This window comes from Prinia subflava, chromosome 1, assembly GCF_021018805.1.
Source record: "Prinia subflava isolate CZ2003 ecotype Zambia chromosome 1, Cam_Psub_1.2, whole genome shotgun sequence".
NCBI lineage: Eukaryota > Metazoa > Chordata > Aves > Passeriformes > Cisticolidae > Prinia > Prinia subflava.
The window spans coordinates 35,099,205-35,125,960 of record NC_086247.1 but is presented as its reverse complement, the minus strand read 5'-3'; the positions used below and the strand labels follow the sequence as shown (position 1 = coordinate 35,125,960).

The 26,756-nt window shown below is 42.9% G+C and overlaps 1 protein-coding gene and 4 non-coding genes across 5 annotated transcripts in view; 3 read left to right on the top strand and 2 right to left on the bottom strand.

The window, feature by feature from the left end:
• DNAJC5B (DnaJ heat shock protein family (Hsp40) member C5 beta) overlaps positions 1 to 19,535 on the top strand; it is a 47,482-nt gene extending 27,947 nt beyond the window's left edge. Inside the window, exons 3-6 of the mRNA XM_063393199.1 lie at positions 4,348 to 4,561; positions 8,799 to 8,973; positions 14,583 to 15,627; positions 19,406 to 19,535. Coding sequence (XP_063249269.1) covers positions 4,348 to 4,561; positions 8,799 to 8,973; positions 14,583 to 14,677 — 484 coding nt within the window. The 3' untranslated portion in view covers positions 14,678 to 15,627; positions 19,406 to 19,535. The remainder of the gene's footprint in view (positions 1 to 4,347; positions 4,562 to 8,798; positions 8,974 to 14,582; positions 15,628 to 19,405) is intronic.
• A 96-nt stretch (positions 19,536 to 19,631) lies between these two features.
• Positions 19,632 to 19,722, bottom strand: TRNAY-GUA (transfer RNA tyrosine (anticodon GUA)). The gene is given in 2 exon segments: positions 19,632 to 19,667; positions 19,686 to 19,722. It is a non-coding gene; the product is annotated as a tRNA-Tyr (tRNA).
• Positions 19,723 to 19,962: 240 nt separating this feature from the next.
• Positions 19,963 to 20,035, top strand: TRNAR-ACG (transfer RNA arginine (anticodon ACG)). Its single transcript has one exon. It is a non-coding gene; the product is annotated as a tRNA-Arg (tRNA).
• Positions 20,036 to 21,267: 1,232 nt separating this feature from the next.
• On the top strand, positions 21,268 to 21,358 carry TRNAY-GUA (transfer RNA tyrosine (anticodon GUA)). Its single transcript is given in 2 exon segments — positions 21,268 to 21,304; positions 21,323 to 21,358. It is a non-coding gene; the product is annotated as a tRNA-Tyr (tRNA).
• Positions 21,359 to 24,868: 3,510 nt separating this feature from the next.
• TRNAR-ACG (transfer RNA arginine (anticodon ACG)) lies at positions 24,869 to 24,941 on the bottom strand. Its single transcript has one exon. It is a non-coding gene; the product is annotated as a tRNA-Arg (tRNA).
• Positions 24,942 to 26,756: the final 1,815 nt, after the last annotated feature.

Sequence of the window (26,756 nt, the reverse complement as noted above, 5' to 3'; positions counted from 1 at the left end):
GGCAAGAGCTAATGCCTGGAGAGACCTCTGAAGGGAAGCCTCCTGGGCAGGACCAGAAAAAGGCAGTGGTGCCAGTGCAGGATGTGAGCCAGAGGCAAAAGATCACTCTTTACAGCTGGAGTTGAACCAGCAACCTAAAGATGGCCATGCAAGGAAGCCCACAGTCCTTTACTCTATCAGCTGAGCTATCAAAGGAAACATGGTTTGCTGCTCACATCCTCTGATACTTCATATGTTGTCATATGTGACCCTATAGAAAATACTTTCCTGTCTTCAAAATATTGCTATCTTCATTCAAAAGCATGCTCATCAGACCCGCCCCTGTGTCAGTGTGTCTTGGGTTGAAAAATGTAACCAAAAATATGTATTCTGTTTTCATCTGTTGAAAGTGATTGGGAGATATTGTTCTTTATCTCTTGTAACTCTAGGGGTGGAAGAGGGCAGATGCCTTCTGTTAATGGGACACCTGATAACACCAGATAAGGCAGTGCCTTCTTATCTCTTCCTCCACCCATCCTCCTCCGAGGGATATCACCTGTGAATGGGCCATTTAAGGCCTCTCACATGGCTGATATCACCACCTCATTCCATTGTGAGATGCTCCACCCAGTGGGAGGAGCCAAAGCCATTCCACTGGGATAAAACCAGCAATCCCAAACACCAAAACAGCCGGTTTTCCACTGGATTCCTGGAGGAAAACAGGATTCATCTCACCACCACTGGACCCTTTGTTTCCACAGGATCATCTCTACTCCACAGAACAACATCTGTTTACTCCAGGAAGACTTATTTGGACTTCCAACACCCTGACAACAGGGTGTCAGGTCATATCTCTGACTATGTCAGGGTTTTCTAGGACTTCTATTTGTTAGCTTGTTTGATTTTTTTTGTACTACTGCATTTGTATTTTTTTTAATATTCCTAGTAAACAACTGTTATTCCTATTCCCATATTTTTGCCTGAAAGCTCCTGATTGCAAAATTGTAATAATTTGGAGGGAGGGGGTTTTTACATTCTCCATTCCAAGGGAAACTCTAGTTTTCCCTGACAGATACCTGTCTTTTCAAACCAAGACACATGGTCTGGCCTGATCTCACTTTTCAACCTAAGCCCCCCACTGACAGAGGTCTTGAGTTTATTTCACTGATTTCATTTCCACAAGTGTGCCTTATCCAAGTATCCCATCTTGTGGGATAGCTGTTTCTCTCTCCCAAACTTGCTTGCTGCTGTGGAGGGCTGCAGTGGGCAGTGATCCTAAGGTGGTGAAAGAGAAGGCCATTCACCATGAGAAAAATATGACTAGACATAAACCCATGGTTTTGGCACAGGAAGCAGCCTACAAACTCATTTCTTCATTTCACCCTCTACTTTTTTGTCTTCTTCTTTTTTTGTCATAATGAACCCTGTTTATTACATAACTGGGAATGTCACTTTTCCAAGGATCCACAGGTACCCACCGTACCATGCAGTTAGTACTTTGTGTTATGTCACATAGTTTTTTCCTTATGTTTATTGTTTGTTGGGTTGGACTAACAGAGTCCTTTGTCTCACTCATATGAATTGCACTGTTAATACCTAGATCTTTTTCCCATTGCTAAATTATCTCCAATTGGTATATGTCATTTCAGTGTGCAGAGAATTGTTTTGGTAATGTACTCTTTTTAGTGAGAACATTTGTCCCAAAATCAAAATAATAACATAGATTATCTTTTGTTAATTGGTGAAAGTAATCCTGTTAGTAGTCTAAAACAATACTAGGTAAAGTGAGAGTGAAACTAATGTGTTTCATCCTTTTAAAACTACATAAACTACATTCTGTTCAAATTCTTATTTTTATAAGATTGTTTGGGATGTAGGTAAGACAGAAGATGTCCTTGGGTCTCTGGGAAAAGAAAGAAAGGCTGGAAATTGATTGTATGATGCCTGCAAACATACATGGTTTTTTGAAAGTAATAAAGTAATACTTCTCTCTCTCTCTTCTTTTTTTTTTTTTTTTTTTTTTTTTTTTTTTTTTTTTTTTTTTTTTTTTTTCCTTGATTGTTGGGGCTTGTTTTCAGGTAAGAAAAGGAATAGATTGCATAATTTACTTGGCTACTTGTATGACACATAATGTCATTAGTCATGCAAGACTTAGCTTGTTTTTTCAGTTCTCATATTCAGTTTTTTCTGGTGTTTAGGGTACATGTTAAACATGACCAAAACTTTGTGTTTAAGGTGCACAGTGTATTAAATATGACTGAACATGAACCTATTCATGCTATAAGACAAATGTTTAAGGAGTTATTTATGGCCTATGATTCTGTGACTTGAGTTCAACAGAATTGAAGAGATCATTGGCAGAAGCTATTCCCAGAGTCATATCAGTCTCGATATTGGCAGAATGTCTTCCAGGCAGGAACTTTCAACAGGAACAAAGCAGTTACTTTTTACTGGAGTAGTAACCTGTACTGGGACTTCATAAGGAAATCAAGTAGGACTCCAGGTTGAATTTGTTAGAGGAAGTGTAGGCACACTGCCTTCACACCACAAATACTATTTTTGGTCATAGCAGTTATGGCTAGCTCTCAAAATATTTAGAGAGAAAATTTACAAAATGAAACACAGCTTGGCTGTGATTGAATCAGGCTAAAACACTTAAGACCACTTTTGATGCCACTAGAGGTCAGCACTAGTCACTAAATAAATGTCCTGGAGACTGCAAGTTCTTTACAGGGAGTGGTGATTTTTGAAAATAGGTACTTCTGTCTATGCTTGTTTTGCAAGTGTACGTGAGTTCACACTATCAGTGCTTCAAGGTGGTTGGAAGCAAACCCAACCAAATTCTTCTCGATGCTGTGCGTTCCCAGAGTTGTGCGCCAAGAGTCACACACTGTACTTTTTAAGCTGTACCTGTTCTCAAATGCCATAGTCCTCAGTGCAGTCAGAGGGAAAAAGCAGTGTCAAACCCTGTTCTAGTTTTGGCTTCCAATGGCATAAGCAACCCCAACTAGTTGACACTACTCTACTCTCACGCCACACAGGGATTACGGCATTTAGCTCTGGGAATCCCAAGATACGAAGGACATAGACCTGATGGAGTAAGTCCAGAGAAGGGACACAAGGATGATCAGACAGATGGAGAAAGACTGAGAGAGTTGGTGTTGTTTGACCTGGACAAGAGAAGGCTCCAGGGAGTTCTTAGAGCACCTTCCAGTACCTAAAGCAGTCCTGCAAGAGAGCTGGAAAGGAACTTTTTACCAGGCCATGATGTGATAGGACAAGGCGCATTGGCTTTAAACTAAAAAGGAGTATGTTTAGATTAGATATTAGGAAGAAATTCTTTACTGTGAGGGGCATGAGGCACTGAAACAGCTTGCTTAGGAAAGTTGTGGATGCCCCATCCCTGGAAGTCTTCAAGGCCAAGCTGGATGGGGCTTTGAACAACCTGGTCTAGTGGAAGTTTTCCATGCCTTTGATGGGGGAAGAATACCTACATGATCTTTAAGGTTCCTTCCAAACCTAACCACTCCATGATCCTATGAAAATAACCATTCTATGATGGTTCCTATGATGATTCTATGGCAATCCCCATTTAATGCTTTAAGGATTGTCTCAGAAGTGCAGCAGTGGGGAACTAGGCCAAAAGACAAGCACTTGAAAGTGGGATTAACTCATTATGCTTTTCCACCTTGTGCTTCAAAAAGATGCTTCCCTTCTATTGCAGCTCCTAACTGTGTTCTTCATCATCACTGTCTGGGCTTCTGCAAAAACAGACACTGTTTACAACATTTTAATGTAGCTACTATTGATAGGCAATTGAACACAGAATTTCCTTTGCTGTAAAGAAAATAATGTTTCCTGGATAAGCAGTGTGATCATCATATTTTTAAACAACTTTTAAAAAATCTTTATTTTGTTAAAACCTGCTAAATGATGTAAATGAGTTGGCAGTCATAATGCAACAAATGCCTGTGATTTATTATCATGTTGCAATCTGTGCTTTCATCATATATCACTGTCTACTTTAACACAGTAGCTGACTAGGTATCAATACACAAAGTTCATTCTCAGTGTAATAGGCACACCTCTTTCATCAAAGTTTTCATGTTTGGCTCCTTTGTGCCACTTTTCTTCCCCTGAGTGCATCAGAGCTGGAAAAAGAATGCTGAACACACAGTTCAGAATTATTATAATCTATGAAAATATTTTTTGTAATGTTTTTGTCTGTATACATACACACATATAGATGACTTATTTTCCCCTCTGGTTTGTGTTTTTGTTTTTGTTTTTGTTTTTTTGTGGGTTTGGTTTTTTTGTTTGTTTGTTGTTGTTGTTGTTGTTGTTGTTGTTTTGTGTCTCATATTTAAGAAAATTGGCCCTGAAATATCATCCTGACAAGAATCCAGACAATCCAGAGGCTGCAGAAAAATTTAAAGAGATCAACAATGCTCATGCAACCCTGACTGATCTGTCCAAGCGAAACATATATGACAAGTATGGATCATTAGGGCTCTATGTGGCAGAACAGTTTGGTGAGGAAAATGTTAACACCTACTTCATGCTCTCAAGCTGGTGGGCAAAGGTAAGCTGTTGTTTTCTTTTGGAAGTCAAATGTTATAATGCACACTGATAATTGCATACACAAGGAACCCCCTGAAAAACATGATCTCTCTACAGGCTTAAGAAATAGTACAATCTGACTCTAAACTAAAAACGTAATAAAACTACATTATCTGGAAAATTGACAGTGGCAGAATGTAATGTAAGCTCAGACTAGCACTAATATAGAAAGTTTTGTCTTTTTTTTAACCTGGTATATAATTATAGTACATGTTTTGTAACACATTCAGACATTAATTAGTTTTGAATCTAGTGCTCCAGGTTAATTTTGACTTTCTTTTCTGTAATGACTAAATAAAATGACTCATTATTCAAACACAAAAAGTCCCATTTATGTGACAACCAATTAAAAAATTACTATGGTACAAATTTAGCTGTCTTTTTTGCTATATATAGCACATAACATAAGTAAGCAATAATAATACATAACACTGTGATTATGGCATTACATATGTACCCTGGTGACTGACGGAGAGATAGGAACTCAAAGAAAAGGTTAGAAGAGGGGAATGGAGGAAGAGAATAGGACAGGAAGAGAATGATACATCAAAACCCTGCATCTTGCTCAAGAAGAAACACATAATGGGCTGTTCTAGTCATCAAGGAGTTGGGTTCATTTGTTCCCTTATCACATTGGTGTCTTTTGATGTTTGCATATATCAGATTCAAGTGTTTCTGCAAATATTGAAATGTTACAGATATGCAACAAACAGGATTGCAAACGTGCAAAATCCATGTAGTCCCCACCTGTTTCCAGCCCCAGAAGCACAGGAAAGCACTCTGTTGCACTGTGCTGGGATACATAGGAAGGTGATCTGATTGAAGCAAGCACGCTGTGACAGTTTTTATCTGAGAACTGGGGAACACAGATTTCTTTGTTCAGCAAGGAACAGGCCAGTGCTGCATTGCCCCACATTCCCCTTTTAAGCTGGGAAGTCACTTGGGCACTTTGGGGGGCTGAGAAGCAATAATCTGACTTCTGGATCAGGATGAGGCAGAAGCTGCTCAAGTGCAGAACACTGCATGATACCAATGAATGAAGTACTGGTGTTTAAATTAAACTTGCAAAGGTGCTGCCCCTCAGAGGCTGGTTGGAGGCTGCCTGCTTGCAGCTGCTCCAGCTGCCTCCTGCTGCAGGCTGGACACCCCACCATAGCTGCTGTCATCTCCTGGTGGATCATTCCCTCTTGTCTTTCCTGTCCATCCTCTCCTCCTGCCTCTTTATCACAGTTAGGTGGCCTCAGCACTGAGAGGGCAACAGTGTTGACTCCTTTAGCAGATTTTGGCAAAAAATATTTTCTTCACTTTTTGTCTTTTTTTTAGCTTCTATTTTTCTTTTATTTGGTGATCTTTAATGGAGATTTTATGGAGTATAAAATCCGCTGGGGTCATAAAATCAGGTACAGAAATAACCACTCTGACTTTGACTCATAAAGAGAGCAGTGGGGAGTACAGGGAGAAGCTAATTAGTCCCTAACAACTAAAGGAGAAATGTGAGGATTGCTTCAAGCAAGCTGTATCCCAGAGGTGAGACAAGAAATGCTGAACAGCAAATAATCACTGTTTCCTGGTTTTCAAGAATTTCGTAAAAAATCCAAAATACGTACATAGAGTCATCTGAGGATTATCACAGGTCATCCCTCTATGTTTCCCTAAACCCAAAATGCTGCCACTCCCAAAGCATAAAGAGGCCACCAAGTGGTTTTTTGCTTGGTTTTCTTTTTCTTTTTTTTTTTTTTTTTTTTTTTGTTTTTTTTTTGTTTTGTTTTGTTTTCAAGATGAGCTTACTATTTCTCATTTATTTTTAATTCATGCACAAATGCCGGATCAATTTGAAATTTTTATATTGGTTGTCATAATACTATTTGAGTCTGAGGCATCACCTGCAGGTGGCCTCTGGACTCCTGATTTCCTCCATTCTGGTGGAGGACAGTAGGGACCACAGCCTTGGCTTATCTTCCTCACTGACTGCAAACACTCCTCTTCCCAGCACACTCATACTGGGAAAACCTGACAGTTGTGAGGAGTTTTACCATTAGCAGTAAGGAAACTCAAACGAAAGCAGAAATGAAAAATGAAAATTACTGTTCCTTTTCAAAGTGCTAGACTTTTTAACAGGCATATTAAACTGGGAACATACAGACATGGGTAATGGGAACTCGAACTGCTTCTCCACTGGCAGGCATAGGGGTTGTTTGTTTAACTGTTTTAGCAAAAAACCAATTCATCCTCTACCATGAAGACTGTTTTTTGATGACATAAATAAACTGATTTTTGATTTAACAACTATGATAATATAAGCACAAGATACTTTGAAACATTAAAGATATCATGAATAAGCTCAATGTGTTTTCCCCTCTATACACTTTCATTCTGTCTCTTTTTTTAAATTCTATACATTGTGGTGATATATTTTCCATAATGGCATAAATGATAAACAGTCAGATAACTTATTTTAGGGACTATGACACCATTTCGGGTGTCCCTTAGAAGGAAAGCATTTTAAGACAAAAGGTTAGTGTCCTTCTTTTCATTTAAAACTACCTTGCTCACTCTAGATACATACTTATATTAAGATTAGGTATATAGTCTTATTACCTTCAAAGATGCTCCAGTCGGCCCCCACTGACGTTAGCTCAGACATGCATACATAATATTATTTGCATAGCTCTGTTGTCAATAGTTTGACAATATCCTGACATTTGTGCTTACTTTTTTCCTCAGCAGCATGTTGTCTTAGGAATATAACAAACAGTTAGCAAAGGGCAGACTGGATAACTCTAATGCTAAAGCCTAGCTGTACCTCCAGTCCATATACACCTGGTGGCCACAAGGCAATGCTGCTTTTATATTCAGAGAATCATAGAATGGTTTGGTTTGGAAGGGACCTTAAAGATCACCCAGTTCCAACCCCCCCTGCCATGTGCAGAGACCTCCCACCAGACCAGGCTGCTCAGAGATCGATTCAGCCTGGTCTTGAACACCTCCAGGGATGGGGCACTCATAACTTCTCAGGAGCCACCTGTTCCAGTGCCTTATCACCCTCACAATGAGGAATTTCTTTCTATTTATAACTACACATTAGCTTTGATTTGCTTTCCAGGAATGTCACTGTTTTTCCTTTGCTCTTATACCACTATGTCCATGAGGAGATGCCCATGGAGATTCCTTCTGTGTCACAAACATCTCCATGTAGTCCTGGATCTACCTTGGGTCAGGAGCCAGGCTGCTGTCACGTCCCCATGGAGCACAGACTGGCAATGCCATCCTAAAGGCTCCCCTTCTACGGGTCCCATTGCTGTGATGCAGCACACTCTTGAACATCTGGGGAGCTGTGCTGTGAACCTAGGCACTGACTTCATTTGAAGGAAAAAAGCTCTGTAAATTTAAATTTTCTGGCTCTTGACTCTTACTAAGCTCTCTGGTCTTGGCCCCAGGCAATCATGTTGGCTCTCCTGAAGCCTCTATGCTTTGTTCCATGGGGACAAGAGCAAAGGTGGGCACTTCTGGCTACCTGAGTCCCCAGATCAAGAAACCATAGTCTGAGGACTATAATTTAGGAGATGTCACCTGTGTGGTCCTGCACAGGCTAATGGGGGGAGAGAGACACTCACAATGGGCAATTCAAATACTCTTATGGCTGAATCTCCCCCTGGAAGGGCTTTTAACTTCTCTTTGACTGTGTGGGGAGTCCATAGCAGCTACAGTCCCAAACTGGATGCCTTAGTTCAGTGCCCAAAATTATGTGGGATGCATCTGGGTCTTTGCATCTTTTTCTCTCAGCTTTGTTATTGACAAGAGCTTGCCAGTAAATAAGTATTTGCAAAAATGATCTTGGGCAAATGAGTCATTTCAAAGATGGAAATGAGTCACTTTAAGGTGGGTGGGGTTTTGCATACTGCCTGGAGGGCTTTTCTGAGGGCCATCAGCAGAGCTGACTTTCAAATGCTGAGCATGTGGGGGCCTGTTGGTTGGTGTCTTCTTTGTGGATGCAGTCCTTAGTGACAAGTAGGAGCCTGGTGGTGAGGAGGGCTTTGGAAGTTCTGGCCCTTGTTCAGGCACTGGGACAGCAGGTGGAGTCCTCTGAGTGCCAAGGAACCAGAGTTCCTCTGACGTTCTGCCTTCAGCTGTAAGAGACAGCCACAAGTCTGAGGAAGGTCACTGCTGACAGGATTTTCATCCCACTGTGTTTGACCCAGGGCCTGTTTGCAGTCTGTGGTTTGCTGACGGGCTGCTACCTCTGCTGCTGCCTCTGCTGCTGCTTCAACTGCTGCTGTGGGAAGTGTAAACCCAAGGCACCCGAGGGGGAACAGCAGGAGTTTTGTGTGTCTCCAGAAGATTTGGAAGAGCAAATTAAGAATGACATGGAAAGAGGTGTGTATTGTAGGAGCTTACTGTGTGCCAAAGCTGTTCAAAACAATATTTAAAGCCCTGTAGTCCAGATGTTCTGCTCACAACACTGAGGCTGCTTCCAGACTTCAGTGGAGACATGCCAATCCACTCTAGCTAAGACCACAACTCAGTGAACTTCCCAAATCATGTATTAATGCAAAACCAAACTTATGGCACTTACAACAAAATATCTCCTGTATCTCTTTTGAGACATTTACACAAAAAAAAGTCTTAAGGCTTATTTTAAGAGAAAATGTTCACCCTGTAGCCCCCATGCCCACGTTCCTTCATATCCTAGATCCTATACCCATACATTAGGCTCTGCTAGACTGATGCCTGTCACATCTGATTGGCCTGAATAAGCTGTCATTCAGACTTCAGTTCTGTAGAGTTTATCCCTGCTTTGGTGTATATTGTACCCATTCAAGAGAAGGCTTCAAAAGAAGATGCAAAGTTTCCAATAGTAAGGTTGTGCAGTAGCCCAGGAGAGTATGCATGGGAGCTACCACAGTCCTGTCTCTCTCCCATCTAGCCCCCAAGCTGCTCATTCTCTTCTGCACTGGCAGTAGCAATTCTACCTTACCCAGGCCTTGGATAAAATCCAGGTGTAAATTAATCCTCTCAAAAATGTGTTTAGTTCCTGGCCCATTTAATTCTATGATGTGCTTCATGGTGGAGTAGGCAAGTGCCAACTTAGGGGCAAGAGGAACATGGAACTTAGGAGCCAGGGACATGGGCCTGTGGCAGCAGAATGACCTTCACAGCAGGTAAACCTCTTTTTTTGGCTTTGCTGCATTCCCCCAGATGCACGTTCAGGTTTTGGCTATGCCAAGGGATGATGGAGGTGATTTCCTAATTTGGCACTAGTGTGGGATACGAGCTTTGAACACAGAGTTCTGTCCTAGTGTGCTGAAGAGGGGCAGTTTTGCCTTCATATTCAGGGGAAGTAGAAACATCTCAAACTGGAGAGACATGTACAGGGTGAGAAATGCAGTGACCTTTGCTCCAGCAATAAGAACCTAAGGTACCAGGGAAAGACTGAGGACACTTTTCAGTTGCAAATTTATATATGATTAAGATTATGGGGTTTTTTATGAGGAAGGACCTAAGAAGTCAGCTCACTCTTTTTCTCTTCAATTGTTATGGAAGATCTTATATTCTTATTGTTACATTCTTACGCTCATTATGTTTAAAATAGCACTGCCAGATTGCAAATGTCATGTTCCCTTAGCAGTAAGAAATTCTCCCCCCCAACTTTTCACACAAATTTACCCTTCCATAAATATGTAACAAAACACTTGTAGTAGTTGAAACAAATGCTATTTTTATAACTGTTACGCCAACGTGTGGTGGTGTTTTTAAATTGATTTTGCCTAGACGCATATCAAGGTAAACACAGTCAGCTTAAAAATTGATCATACTTGATCAGCCTCTGCAAAGGCAATAAAAACTGCCAGTGAAAACTTTATAACCACAATACTTTATTTGAGACAAATCTCAACCACAATACTTTATTTGAGACAAATCTCATAAACTCTATGACATTAGGCACCTGAAAAGTGCTGATCTAAAATGAGTCTTGCTCTTTATGAGTCTATGATACCAAAGCCAAGTCTGAAGTAGAAGGATGGCACTTTGAAGAACCAGAATTTTTAATTTCTGCTCATTTTGTTGGTTTATTTCTCATTTGGTTTCTTTTAAATTTTAATTCTCCCTCAAAATCCTGCATAAAATTCCCCAGTGGCAGAAAAATAATTGCTCTCTCCTTCTGGCACAACTACCAGAAGGTATTGGTATTCTTTACTTTTAGGCCCCTTGACATCCCTTTACTCCCCACCGAGTCCCACCAAGACAAATTTTAAATATTAATTTTAAATGCTTAGCAAAGTACTAGTCTGAAAAATTAACATAATGTGGAATTTCATGTTTTAAGTATTTGAAAGACAATAGTTAATATATAGGTAGGGTCTGAAGAAAACTTGTTCTTTATACCTTTCCTACCCTCCTCTTCAGTCCTGCTACATTTTCCACCTAATCAAAACCAGCAAGTCTTAGTAAAGTAGAATTCTCTTTATTTTAAAAGAGAGCAAGGAATAAAAAATAAAAGCTTTATGACAAAGGGTAACACAAGCATCTTTTCTGCAGCTGAAAGGAAAATAGTCAGTGCATTTAGAACAAGAAAAAAAAAAAAAAAGGAATGACAACCAGACCAAAGTGTGCTTCCTCCCTTCCTTCTCCCCTTGTCATCTCAACTTCAGGCATGCTGGTCAGAAAGACACAGCTGACTTTTAGAATAGCAAAGACTGTGCACTTTTGAATGTTGAACCATAGAAATAAATACTCATTCCTTCCTTTAGGCAAATAATAGAAATGTTCCTGTATGTAATTCAGAAACAAACTGTAATCACTTGTGCAGCAAATTTAATTTTGGAAGAGGAGATTCTATTAGGATCCAAGTTCTTTGCATGCCCTTTGAGCACAGACTGAGCATGCTAGCCGGTAATTAAATTTTTGCTTCCTGCTGTCCCCAGCATCCACAGTATTGCTAACCAGAACTTCTTGCTGAGGTCAAAATGTAGATTTTCAAGCTAAGGTCACGCTAAAAATTATCCAAATATTTTTAATCAGTCATTGCTTTTCTGAGGAATGCATCACTGGTAAGGCATCACAATTCCTGATGCTACAAACCTCTGAGACTGAGCCCTTGGCAGCTGTGCTCAGTGGGAGCTGCCTGGTGCTGCCTGTACTGCTCAAAAGAGTTGAGATTTAGACTCCAACTATTGAACTGACACAACTGTAATAATTTTTCAGTTCCTCACATTGCTCATGAACAAAATTAAGGTTTTACACAGTTGATTTCATTCCTCAAACTAACATACTGTAAAACATAATTATTAGTGAAAAAGAAAGAGGTGTGAGGCCAAAGATTCAGTGATCATTCCCTAAAATGTGAGAGCAAAGTGAGTAGCCACTGTAATCAACACAATCATGCCAGAGGCTTCAATTCTGTTGAAATGCTATTTCTCTAGAAAAAAAAGAGATTTTCTAGGGAAATTTATGTTCCTCTAGAAGAAGGTTTTAGTCAAATAAATTTGACTAGCTCTAGTGCTCAGCTAGTTCAGTGTCTCCCTTGACAGCCTCATTTTACAGCCTGTACTTCCAGAAGCAACATGACCATCAGAACGAAAGGAAAGTAGGGGTTTGCAAGCCCTGGCACATAGCTTACAAGGATTTCTCCTCACAACTATTGATTTGTAGCAGAAGACTCCGACCTAATATAGAGCAGAAGACCAAAAATTAAATGTTATGTTTGGGTTATTACATTTTAAACATGACATCTTTTAGTGTTTCAGTTCAAACATGACATTAGAAAGGTGCAAGATAAGGTAATCTGTGGTATCATGCCATGATGTTACAGGTGACCTGTCAAAATGCACTGGCAGAGGGAAGTTTCACTCACTTGTCTGCAGCACAGACACGTGCAACACTTCATCACTTTCCCACACACATGGAGCAGGCTGACAGATTTTGATTCCACTGAAGTTGATGGCAAAATTTTTGTTAGCTTTTGTGTTCCTGGAGGAGGTGGCATTGGAATTTGGACTGCCTTTGTACTTCAGGCAGTAAGGATGCTCTCAAAGCAGTTTGGCAGGTCTATTCTCTGCTGTTCGGTTATTGTAAGAACAAAGCAAGGCATTTCTAGACCAACTTTTATTTTACAGAAAATGAATCCTGGGAGAGAAAAAAAAAAGAGAAAGAATAAAAGAACCTGAGTAGAAAAATACTTTCCCAACTCAGAAGCAATAAGTTTTTATCACTTCATTGTCTCCTCCACACTCCATATGATACAAATGTAGGCGAACAGTGAGCAGGAGCTATCAATAGAAAGCAGTTTAAACTGTGAATTCTGCCTCACCTCCATTCTGCAGCTTGCCATTAGCAGACTATATTTGTACAGTTTATTATGCCATGGGTCCCTGTTCTGCTAAAAAACCCCATCATAAATCTTAGAAGGGTGCAAGCAGCAAAATGCTTGGTGAGAGAGTGTCAGCTAAGAGCTGTCTGCAGATCAGCTGGAGGCAACGCGACAGATTTGCGGTGGGTCCTGTTCTCCTGTTGCACACCTGGGTATCACAGCAAAATGAACTGCTAATCTCTGCCCTCCATCAACAATCTTCCAGAAAATGAACAACTTGAAGGCAGAAGTGGGTGGCAGGGAATGCTGCTCAAAACTCTAGAAAACATACAGCAACTTAAAAATGGATTGGAACTGCCAAACTAATACGAGCCTGAGCTGAGCTGAAAGCATTAATTACTCATATACTTTTAGAAGTTATGAAACATGTCTGTCTTTGACCTTGTGTCTAAATACGGAATTGCCCATACAGAGAAGCTGCTTGGCATTTAATCATTCTTGCCTTTCACCTTGACAGAGTCAAAGTTGTTCTACCCCCACTGAGTGGAAGCCGTATGGCATGCAATTAGATTCCTGCTCTGGGTTAAGTTACTCCTGTACATTACATCTTTTGCCCATGATTCATCCCATCAACTGTCATGTAAACAGAAGGAAATGTCAGATGAGATTTTTTTCCCTGAACATTTGGTCATTTGGCAAAAAGAAGTCATAATTTGTATTCAATTACTGTGAAGGCTGTGTTAGTATCAAGATATAGATAGTCCAAAGTTTTTCATATGAAACCCTTCACTAAGATGGCTGAACTGAGACCTGAGTACTTCCCTCCCTCCAAAAAACATGCGGGTTTGAAAGAGGCCCTGGAGAAGGGCCACCAAACCTTGCTCTTTATCAGATGGAACACAGCAGCCATCAAGGAACTCTGTAAAGACTTCACTTCTACTTTCCTCCACTCTACAACAAATCCTTTTTTTACAGATATGTTGGAAAAGCAAACACAAAATTGCACGGAGTAAGAAAGTACACAGCAGTAAGAATTTATATAGTGATAATATGAAGTTTTGATAGTTCCAAATTCATTAAAATAGTAATTCCCAGAGTCCTATTGCATATACTTTACATAAGACTTCAAATTCAATTTAACATTTTTATTTAACTAGCTGACTTTCAGGATATATATTTCTCTCCTCTCAAGTGTATTACTATTACTGCTCACGTATTTTTTCCTTTTAACTCTCCTCTTTCTTTACTGTTAACTCTGCCTTCCTCAAGACTCATTTCTGTCCCATTCTCATAAACACTGTCAAGGTTAGTGCTGGCTGACTCACAACAGCGCTGATTATATTCAGCCATTTGTAGGGACAAGCACTTGCTATTAGAACAGGCAGGAACCTTTAGCCTGCAAGCTCTGCAAAGCACCAGGCACAGCAAATGTCCGGCCTAACAGGAGCAGCAACACCCAGAAATCTGCCATTGTGTGAGAAACAGGAGTATTTGTAGGCATTTGTAGGCTTGGTGTGGGCAGTGCCACCTTGCTGGTACCCACACAGCTGTCTGTGATACCAAATTAGGCTGTAACCAGAACGGTGAATGAAATGTTGCGGTGCTAACAAGAAATCTGACTTTGGTAGCAAGTGAAGGGTTCTCAAAGTAATCTTTGTTGTCCTCTCCAATTTAGATGGAGAAACTCCTATTACGCTTCAGCCGACTAACGTGACGGAGAAGACACAACTGATTGGGGACAGCCACCGCAGCTATCGCACAGAGTCCTAGAGCGGCCTGTCGGTGCTCCTCACTGAACCTCACCGTGAGAAAAACGTCATAAGTTCTGCAGCCTGTGCTCACAGCTGTCTTTAAGCTAATCAAGAGTAACCTGACAGTAATTTCCTACCAAGGCAGAATGTCCCTCTATGCTACTTTCACCAGTTTGATCCCTGCACTGCGTGTGGAGATACCTATGGCCTGTACGCATGCTGGTCTCCCCTAGCTTCAATTGTCTTTCCCTCTCATAATAATATTCCCTTTGGTATAGCTGGTCTTCTGCCTGCCCTCACCTGTAGTTTCACCTCCCAGACAGTCTTGAGTCCCTTTATGGACACACTGGCTGTCTCTCCCTGCCCCAGGAACTTTCCTTGCATGCATCAGTTTTGCTGGATGTGAAACATTCCTGTGAGGAGCCCCAGAAGTGCTCTTTGGCAGGTCTCAGGGAGAAAGTTGGTGGCTCTCCTTCCCAGAGAAGAGGTACTCTTTGGAGGGCAGCTAGTGGCTTGCTGAGACCCAGCTCTGGCAATTATAAATTATAAATCCTGAGTCAAGACAAAGTGCTGGGAGATTTTTCTGTTGGCTGTTACAGCGCACGTCACCCCAAATGCAGGAGCCTCATCCAGAAGCACACGTCGGCTCTGTGTCTTCCCCTGCAAAAGCTGCAAACCCATGAGAGAGAGCAAAGACCAGCGGGAGTGGAAGGCTCACCCTGGGCTGTCCCAGAGCCTCTCTCCTCCTCCCACAGGCCTGTGGCAAAGCTCCTCCTCTTGGCTCCCAGCCAAGGGCTTTCTGCCAGCTGGCTTATTCCACCGTGCCCTTGGCGAGTGGCCCTGCTGCCCTGCTGGCACTGGGCTGGGAGCCATCACACCAGCACAGGCACGGGGCTGTGGGAGCAGCAAGGACTTGGCAGGGAAAGCAAGCAGCAAAGGAGTGACCGTCCTCCTCACCAGCTCATTGGGGTAAGGCTGAAACCTCCCTTCTGTGCCAGGCACGGGGCTTTAAGAGCACATGGCATGCTTTTAGATAAAGAAGCAGGAGTGAGGTGTATGTTCAGGTGTACCACTGCACAAATCAGTGGAGATACATGTGGGTATGGCTAAAGGAAGCATGAAGAACATAGGCCACTAATTTGTAAGAGCTAAAGGAATCCCTCTCAGATCTTAAGCTTAGCACCTTGCTGATTTGACATAGTAGTTTAAGCCTGAGGCAGCTGAATTTCTCCTTACTGATCATTTTACATCAATCATTGTTAGTTCTGTGTATTTGCTATTTTTGCATGCTGTGGTCTAAAGGGGGTCACAATGTTCCACTAAATTATAAGACTGGTGAATATACAACTAGCTAAAAGTGTCCTTCCTTTGCTTAAAATTGGATCCCGCAGTTGTGAAACATTATCTTCCTTCTATTCTCACCTTTGACATCAAATGTCATTCAGCTAAATACATGGGAAAAGAACATGTTTTATAGAACCAGCTGTAACTCCAAAGTCAAGACATACTACTTTCAAAGTTTCTTTAAAAGTCCCATAACACAAGGATATTTTCAAGACCATTACTTCCTGTTCAGGTTATATGTCTGTTCTCTGGAGGCAGGCACTGGGGACAGCCAACACACACATTGCCCTCAGAAATGGCCCTGGATTTCTGCTTCAGAAAAGAGGGAAGGTCCTGGCATGGCCAGAGTTGTGCACAGGCACTTGCTTCCCTCCTACTCACAGGCTCCTCTTTGTCCTTAGCAGTTGCAATGATTTTGGAAACCACTCGTATGTATGTAACTCCAGACCGCCATCCTACCTGCCCACTGAGGATGTGCCTGTCCAACCCAGTGGTGCCAGCAGAGGGGGGCTGGTGGCACCGTCCTGCCACTGGGGAGACATGCCCCCAGAGGCATGTCTTTGCAGTGGCAGCCAAGTGCCACACATCTTCCCACCAGGGAAATGGATCAGACAGCACTGGGGTGCTGTGAGATGGGCAGAGCCCAGAGGCTGGGGATGTGCTGTGGACACCAGCACACACACTCCTCTTTTGCCTTTCTTCACTATTCCCGTTTTCAATGTGTTTGTTCTGGCGTAGGATGTTACCCCCAATGAAGAAGTAGGGAGAGCACATAGTACGTAAATCTGCAGGTGAAGTAATTTCCTCAATTTCACTGTCTTGTAGAGAAATTTAGTGTGAAAATGTCCAAATGTTACCTAATGACTATTTCCAGCAGAGAGCTGAAAGAGGCACTGAGAGTAAAGTCTGGTGTAAAACTATGTTTTATGCGTGGAATCCTTTCCCATGTGAAATCCACCCTCCTTTTCCCATGGAAGTCACTAGGAATTGCACCCTTGATTTCAACAATGGCTACAGAGCAGGCCTAAAGCCAGGGAGGAAGAAGTGAATCCCATAACAGCAAAAGCATTGGGGAATTTTTTCACATGCAACACCTCTGATGGGTCTAGAGGGCCAGAGCCAAAGTTGACCAAAATCAAGGAAATTTTCTCCATGGGCTTGAGATGTACCGCAAGTCATGTGGTTCTTATTTACATTTTCTAAATGAGAGATTTTTCTTGGGAAAGATTTGTGACTTGATCTCACAGTGTGAAGCAAAGATGGACAAGCTGCTGCATGTTTGCAAAGCCCTTTTAAACATAGGGTTCTGTACAAAAGAGCCACAATGTATTATCTCAGTTAGCAAAAAAACTCAAAACAAACAAGCGACCAAGCGTCTGAGGGGGTTGTCTGGGTTGCCCAGGACTTCCAGCTTAAAGATCTGAGTGTCTGAACTCATGGTTTAATTTCTAATGGGAAACTTAATTTTTAAACTACCAGAGCATTTGTGTCTCTCACTGATGTGAAGATCAGCTATTCTGAGGACATGTGGAGAAAGGATGAATAAGGATTTCAGGCCTTAGCTCTTCATTGTGATTTTACTCCTTTGTTTGCTTTTCAGAAAAGTTCCTAACATGAACACATAATAATGCTAACATTATCTGGTTTTGTGTACATTCAGTTGCACATCCAGAAATCTCAAAATGTACAGTCTCAAATTTTTTCTCTGTTTTCCTACATTTATTTATATGTAAACTTCCATGTATTGAAATCTACCTTGGCTGTCAATCACTCTGACAAATAAAAGTTGTATGTATGAATTGTAGCACTCCCTTTACCTTGCCACACAGTCAACAACGTCATTCCGGTAACAGCTAGAGAAGCTGTTGAGACAGCTGTCCAAAGTTATGGCTTTGCACCCTGGCAAGTGTCAAATGGCAACTCAGGGTTTCCCCAAAGAGGAACTAGCTCTTGGATTGCAGCAGATGTGGCTGCTTATGCAAAGCAGCCAGAGCTATGGCCACACATTTTTAAGTCCTTTACTTAATGCAGAATGCTTGTAAAAAAAAGTCATCAGTGTCACAAAGTGATGTAACACAGTAGTTTTCCCCTGGAATCAGCGTCTATATGGGAACAATTTTCCCTAGCAAAAGGTGTGTGCAAATTGGAACCATGGCACTGCTGAGGACAACAGCAGACATCCTGAGACATCCAGCACCTTACTCTGGGTTTTGCATCTGTTCAAGAGCCAGCACAGAGTGCCAGATAATCTGGGTGTGGCACAAGACAGGAATATTGCTCACTAGGTTGGTATCCAGTCTTTGTGACCACAAAAGCCCAAGCATTTGAAAAAATGGACAAGGGGCAACTGTTCTGGCTAGATGTATTCTCAAAGATCTGCTCCTTTGTGTGCTTAGATATTAACACATACCCAGATTCACTCAAAACACCAAACAGAAGAGGCAGCATAGACAATTTAGGTGCACCACCATGTAACAAGTTATTTAGGTAGTTTGTGCACTTTTACTCCCCACAACAAGTTTGTGGGATAAGCCACAATGCTTAATACAAAAGACTTCAAACATAATTGTTTTTTAAGTGACATAATTGTCACTTAATTTGATTGCCTACCTTGTATAAGAATGAATACCAGTATGATTTCAGTCAAAAAGAATTACATCTCTGCCTCTTTGTAGAATAAAATCAATAAAAAGAATTCAAGAAGCATGCTAAACTGAGCACAGTTAAAATTATTGATTTATTTTTCTATGTTATCATTTTCTGTAGAAGAGAAAAGAGTGTGCTGTTACAAACCAGGGAGAAAGACCACAGATGACCATAACCCTCTTCCTTCCCTCCACAAACTGAAGTCAGCTCAGTCATCACATCCAGCCCCTCCTTTCACTTTGAGAGATGAATGGGTACAGAATTTCGTACAAGAGGACTCGGTCCTTCGTGCCGGTTTCATCCATCGCAGGGTTGGGAAGGCAGTAAGATGGGACAACTGTGTGGTAGCTGGCACCTGTAAGAGATAGATGCTGGTAAAGACACGCAATTTTGGACTAAGGGAGAGAGTCAATACATACTAATCTTAGAATGAATTTCGTAGGAAGGGACCTTAAATATCATTCAGTTCCAAGCCCTGGCCATCGGCAGGAATGTGCCCTGTCCAGCCTGGACTTGAACACTTCAGTTGGCTGGATAAGAAAATGTATTCCTTTTGTGGCTGTATGTACAGATATAGCCTTATGCTGTAAAAACAGTGTCTAGACACTTGGAAGAGAGGAGAGTTGGAAAAATGACCCTCAGAATTTCAACATCCTAATTAACTACGATGAGACAAAGGGATCTCAGCCGGTATCCTCCTGCACTGACTTGCTTTGTGGCACGTTGGAGTGTGAACACACATCTTGTTTTCCTTTAGAAATTCAGGAGGTGTTGGCAGTCCTGCATTAGGCACAGCATTCCCTGCTCCCGCTGGAACAGCCGCTCCTGAGAGAGAGATACAGCGCACAGGTTCGGTTTGCGATGAGGGCGGAACTCTTCAAGAAAAGCAACCTTTTCTGCAAAAGGTTAAAGACAAATTGTTAAAAAGACAAATTGTTAAAAAGCATTTTCCGTAGGACGGAGAAAAAAAAAAATTGAGCGTCTCCTTCGAGCCGGAATCGAACCAGCGACCTAAGGATTCCCGTGGGGTGTAACCGCTACAGTCCTCCGCTCTACCAGCTGAGCTATCGAAGGGACCTGCCACTTAGCGCGCCGCAGCGCAGCAAGATGGCAGCCGGCGCGGCTCGTGCATGCGCAGACGCACTGCCTCAGGAGGAGGTTTACGGCCGGTCGCGGGGCGGGAACGCCGGGAGCGCTCCCTGCCGGAAGGGCGGGACGGGGCCCGGGCCGTGAGGGGCGCCCGGGGCTGTGCGGGGCGCGCCGCGCCTTCGTTCTCGGGTATACAGGACCGCGGGTAACAACTTTGTACGTGCGGGGCCAGTGGCGCAATGGATAACGCGTCTGACTACGGATCAGAAGATTGTAGGTTCGACTCCTGCCTGGCTCGCACCTTTTTTTTTCTCGTTCTCGGCCCTGATAGCACGTTGAAGGGGTCATGGTTTTCCATCTGATCTCACCATCCTGGCTTCTTCAGGAACTGGAGTGACAGGACAAGGAGTAACAGGTACAAAATGAGAGGGGAAATTTAGATTAGAGATTAGGAAGAAAGTCTTTGATGTTAGGCTGGTGAGACACTGCAACAGGTTTCCCAGCAAGGCTGTGGTATCCCAGCTCAGGTAGTGTTCTGGACCAGGCAGGATCAGGCCTTGAGCAAACCCTTATAAAGACTGAAGAAGGCAAGCATGGGCTAGTGGGCGGTGTCCCTGTCCCTGACAGGCAGGTTAGGATCAAATGATCTATAAGGTCCCTTTCAACCCCTTAAAATTCTATGATTTAACCCCACTTGTCTGTCTGGTAGTGCTGTGTTTCCCAAAGAAAAGCACCACTGTAAGCTTAAATTTTTCTTTTTTTTTTTTTTTTTCTTTTTTGCAAATTAACCAAATTAACACACCATTACATTACACAGGGGAGAAACCTTCTGGCCCTGGGAGAGGAGCTGTGTACTCCACATTGGCTTGACACTCTATGGTTACTCCCACAGAGGACATCAATGCAAACAACCAGGAGGTCTCTGAAGGCAGCAAGCAATGCTGCTGTGATTAGGAATGTTGTCAACGTTCTAATTATCCCTTAGCCTTCAGAAGTGCAAGAACATCCTTGTTCTGCAGTGGCATGAAAAGTGTGTGATTTTGCAACAAAACCCAAATATTTTTCATTCGCATAAAGGCTATACAGTGTATAAAGAAGAGCTTGCAAGCAGGAGAGGTGAGGAAGGCATTCCCAATGATTAGATTTGCCATAGCTTCAGAGTAGCCAGTTATCAAATCACAGAATGGTTTGGGTTGAGAGGGCTCTTCAAAGGTCACCTACTTCCAACCTTCCTGCAATGAGCAGGGATACTGGATATCTTCAACTCAATCAGGTTGCTCAGAGGCCCAGACCTTGGATGTTTTTAGGGAAGGGGCATTCACCACTTCTCTGGGCAACCTCTTCCAGTGTTTCATGAACCCCACAGTAAAAAAAGTCTTCTTTATATCCAGTCTGAGCCACTCTCTTTCAGTTCAAAGCCATTACCCCGCCTCTCGCCCCGTGAGGGCCGACGCTGCCGGGGGCACGCGCAGAGCCGCGCGCGGGGCGGGGCGGCGCCTTGTGCGGCCGCTGGGGGGCGGCGGCTGTGTCCCTTCGATAGCTCAGCTGGTAGAGCGGAGGACTGTAGCGGTAACGCCCCACGGGAATCCTTAGGTCGCTGGTTCGATTCCGGCTCGAAGGAGACGCTGAGGTTTTTTTCTGGGATCAGAGCGCAGCTTCGCTCCCGCTCGGGAAGACTCTCCTGGAGCCCTTTACAAACACGTGTGATACACAAGCAATTCACTTTTTTAATTTCCTGAGGGGAAACAAACAAACAAACACCTCAAATAGGCGGCAGCCCTGTAGTAAATACTGAAATATGTGTTGCAGCAATGCTTTTGAAAGTGCTTTGTTGTTTTCCTTAATAACACTAGTTATTATTATGTTTAATAAAACTAAAATTAATTATTATTTAATGAAATTTAATAAATAACATATTATTGTAATCGCAGAATTGTTAGGATTGGATGGGACCTCTAACTTCCGCCTGCTGAGGTAGAGTGACATAGAGCAGTGTACAGAGGAATGCACCCAGGTGGGTTTTTAATGTCTCCAAAGAGAGAGATTCCATTACCATAAAATCCATTTATTTTATTCCCTGGGCAGCCTGTTCCAGTGCTCTGCCACCCTCAATGTAAGTTCTTTGTCTTAAGCTGCAATTTCTGGTGCTTTAGTTTATGGCCATTGCTCCTTGTCCTGTCACTGGGCACTGTTGAAAAGAGTCTGGTACCATCCTCATGGTACCCACCTCTGAGATACTTATATACCTTAATGAGATCCCCATTCAATGTAATAATATTTGGCATTCTCTCATGTGAAGCCAAAAATAATTAAGCATCTTTATTTCAGTCTTAGCTAGTTTTGTTAGGTCTTCTTTCCCATGGTGGTCCTTTGTGTTCCACTCTGGACAGTCTCTCCTCATTTTGCATGTTGCTTTATGTACTGTTTGGGCTTTCTGTGATGCCAGATAATCCTTATAAATGAGGGCTGTGAGCAGCCTGGCTGATAAGAGTGGGTGAAAGTGCTCCACCGTCTCTTGACTTAAGGTGACAGGTGTGATGTTTGGTCCTTTGGATGTGCTGAAAAGGTTGACATAGGATGTTCTAGCAGAATGTGGAGCAGAGGGAGAGGGGTCATAGAGGTCCTTACACAGAAGGGGCTTAATGCAGACAGGTGTGGGCTTGCTTAGGATGTACAAGAGCCAGCACTCATACTGTTTTTTCCTCTCCTGTGTTCTATTGTTTCCTTTTTCCTTCAAGCCTTCTTTTCCATTACAGGTGCTACGTGGGGTGCACAAAAGCATGCTTGGCAACAGCTCCTGGCTTGGAGAGTAGACGTGTCTGAAAGTGTCCAAATCTGTCTGCATAGCAGGGGGAGAATGGAAGTGAAGTTTTCTCCTTCAACAGAAGCCCGAGTGAGTCTTCTCTCTGTGTGGGAGTGTTTCTCTGGGGTAGATTTCAGATATGAGAGCAAGGAAGACCCACTTGCTGTGGGAATATAGTACGAGCAAGATTATCAGCAGGGAAACAGATTTATGAAGCTCAGCAGGAGTCAGACCTGCACACTGCTTCTCTTTGTGCATTACTTCTCCGGCCCCAGATACCTCTGTATTAATTAGTATGTCTTTGTCCATGTGTATGGACACACACAGACACCAACAACCTTTTCTCCCTTCTCTTCTGGCATGGTGCAGTGTATCCCTCTCAGGAACTGTCCCATGAGGAACCCAGGCATGAAAACCTGCCTTTTCGGGAACAGAGGCATCTTAGTGAGCACAAATTGAGCAAAGGCATCCATTTCCTTAGCTGTCTGTTATCCACACAACTTTGTACTCACTAGCAGTCAAATCTGAATCCAGAATCCAAAAGCACATCCCTGTGCCATTCCCTGCCGTGGGACAGGGAACAGACTCTATCTGTAGAGGCCAAAGGGCCAAAGATTTATTTTATTCCCAAGATTCACTCCTTCCTGTAGAAACATCTCTAAACTCCTTTGTTCCTTTTCACTGATTCAGTGGCAACTCTTTTCTCCTAAAGGATAGCTCACAAAAAAGCACACACAGATTTTCTTCAAGAGAAAGGATCCTCTCCTTTCTCTCTCTGTCTCCATCTCTAAGGTATTTTTCCCTCCCACCCACTCAGAAAGAATTGACATGCATGCACTTCTGTGTAAGAGTGTAATACACCTGACAGAGAATGAAAGACTGGAAAGAAAAAAAAAAACCCACACCAAAAAAAACCCCACCAACCCAAAAACTCTCACAAAATGTCCTGATCTCAGGACTTACCTTATGCTAAGCAACTGTTCTGCCTCTTGAGCTATGGCCTGTTACATTCATGTGACTATTTGGCTCAGCTTCCCATTTTTCTAGGACATGCTCATGGATCTAGAGGTACTAAATGTTTTTCACTACAGTAATAAACTATCCATTGCTTGCTTGATAGTGTAACTTGTGAAATACTTCATTTAGGTGCAAGTTATTAGTGACAGTCACCTGCAAGTGCACAATTATTTTGGTATCTGGTCTCCAGCAAGGGCCAATAATGAGCTGTATGTACAGTCTATTCAATCATGTTTATCACTTCATATTGAAAGGTGCCAGAGATTATAAAAACACCAATCATACAGCATTTCACTCTGATACCCTGGGTTGGTTAACAGAGTAGGGCACTTCAGGCAAACAAGGGATGAGGGGTGTTTAAATAGCCTGATGGGTACAGGGGGGACACACCTGCTGCAACAGAAAGGAAATTTTCAGGTCCTGTCTTGTAAGAAAAGGTTTGTTTGTATTTCAAACAAAAGCTGTCCCTTTTGCTGGAGGAAGGAAAAACACAATAAATCTCATGGGAGTATGAGGGTAAAAAGTTTCAGTCTGGCTGAAGGATTTCAAAGGAGATAGTGAAAATATTCCTGCACAACAAGGTGCTTGCTGATGGATGCAGTTTGAGATATGTGGCACATGCACAGACGAGATATTCTGCTGATTGCAAAGGTGGGAAACCACTGGAAACAAGAGAGCACTTTCCTGATTTTGTTAGTACCTGAAAATTTATTTTCCTGTACTGAGGTAGTCGTTGTTAGTGTATCTATTTTGAATATTGTAAACACATGCTTCTTTTTGTACCTACTCTTCACCTGACCTAAGTGGCACTCAGGGTCATCCAGCCATCACTCAGCTGTCAGTGGCTCTCTCAGCTCACATCCTGGGCACTTAGACATGATTTTTATCTCCATGGGACGTTCCCCTGTCCCATTTCAGCAGGAGGAGTTGGATAAATGAGCATCCTCTAGGATCAGCCAAGCTGGAGCATGACAGTTAAAAACTGGAAGACGCTGGGAAAATACTTGAATATTGGAAGTTCCCAGTGAGGTTGGGAAAGATCCACGTAATAAAATCTTTTAAAAAAATAAGTCCCTTTGGAGGTGGAGTTGACCCAATTGAAAACTGCCAGGGATGCTGAGTAGCATAGGTGGGTATCAGCACAAAGGAACAAAAATTCACATCTCCGGCTTTTCACCCGCTGCGTTGTTGTTTTGGTGGTTTGGTTTTTATCACCCAAGCTCCCCGGTTTTCCCTCCGCCTGTGCGCAGGGGGTGGGCGGGAGCCTCGGGAAAAACCTGAGTGAGGGAGGCGAGTAAAGCTAAAAAGATGCGAGCCAGGCAGGAGTCGAACCTACAATCTTCTGATCCGTAGTCAGACGCGTTATCCATTGCGCCACTGGCCCCCAGCTGTTCAGGGCATCACAAGAGGGTGGTCCTGTAGCGCTCCTTAGGGGCCCAAGGGACACGCCTGGCTCCCAGCGCCACCAAAATGCAGAGGTCGCACAGCAGAAACCCCAATATCTGTGTCTAAGCGCCATATCTGTGATGAAGAGCTTTGCAAGTGCAAGCTGAGAATAAATCCCATTGTGTCACCTGCTGCAGTATCTATGCTGAAAGGAAAACAGGAAAAACATCATAATATAATCCAGTTCCCAAGTTCTGGCAGATGTGTCTTGCCCCTTCACTCATAAACTCTGTTGTCTCCCTGCCCCTAGCAGGTATTTGAGTCAGTAGAGCCTGCCTGTTCCCCTGGTGTCTGGGAGAGGAATCCCAGCTGGTGGGAGAAGGAGGCGGAATCTGCTGCTTCCATGGTTCTGTAGCAGACAAGCCTTGCCTGGTCCTGCCTCTGGGAAGGACCCCAGATCAGACAGACAGGGCCTGCAGGGCTGGGACTGACACAGAGCTGATCTGCTCCGAGGGGTAAGGACATCTCTGAAGGCAGACAGCATCAGCACCTCATCTTCCAGGCAGCCCTCATGCCACTGTCACATCAATTCCTCTCCCATGACAACACACCTGACTCACACTGATACGTTGGTTCCTGCCCCGACCTCTGAATTACTCTTGGTCTCTACCCCGTAATTTTTTCTTACAGCTCAGCTGCCAGAGACAATGCTCTTTGAATTGTACAAACGGATTTTGCCTCTGAATTCATACAGAGCATCACATTGACGCTTCAGCAAAGGCAACTGGTGTCTCAGTAACTGTGGTCTTGGTCACTTGGTATGTTCCACAAAGGCCATGAGGCCACAGAGCTTGTTTTGCAGTTTTTACTCATCAATCACATGCAAAATAGATTTTGCTTTTCCAAGAAGAGATGGGGTTTTATGACATTTTGGATTCAGCTTCAGGACCTCTTGCTGACACTTGCTGCCTGCTTTTCTAAGCCCCTTTTTTACCTTATGGCAGTCAAATGTGTTTATCCATCACTGATAATAATTTGATGTCAGTGAACTGCAACCTTCTTTTCCATGGTAGCCTTTGATGTTTGAGTTCTGGCATGACAGTTGTCCATTCAGGCTTTTATGAACAGGTCTGTACCAGAGAGAGCCAGGATACTGGAAGAAAACTCTGCATATTCAGCCCTAGTTTCATTAAGCTGAAGAAAACCAAACCAAAACAGTTAACCACTGTTGTACATTAGGGAGCTTGGGAAAGAACATGAATGGTCCTTTTTCCCATTCCTTAGAAGCATGGGATTCATGCAGCCTGCTGCCATGGACAATGCTAGGAGCTGCTGGAGTCAGATGTTAGTTACCATAACTCTATTTGAACATGCATTGCTACTGTACCTTCCTGGCAGAAGTGATTTTGCCTGACCACTGTGATAAGTGCTGGCTTTTGGCTTGACTTCCTTGTGAGTGCCCCTTCAAGTCATGGATTATCTTGTGGGGTACTGGAGGTGTTATGTTCTGAATAATAATAAGGAAGCTGAGGATGAACCTTGAAAGGAAGATGAGCCAGTTTGACAGCTCTTTAGTCCAAAGTAAAGAGGTCTCACTTCTCCTCCTCTCTTCACCACTCTCAAGTACACAGCTTGCCTTGTCCTAGCTATAGTTGTCTCTGAGCACTCCAGGCACCTGAGTCAGCTTGATAATCCAGCAGGGTGGGTAATTTTCCAATGATCAGTGAAGTGAATCAGCTCAGATGGTGCTAATGAGGGGACCGGGGCCAGCACAAGGTAGGTGAGAGGCCCAGGCTGCCATATCCTGCTGGCC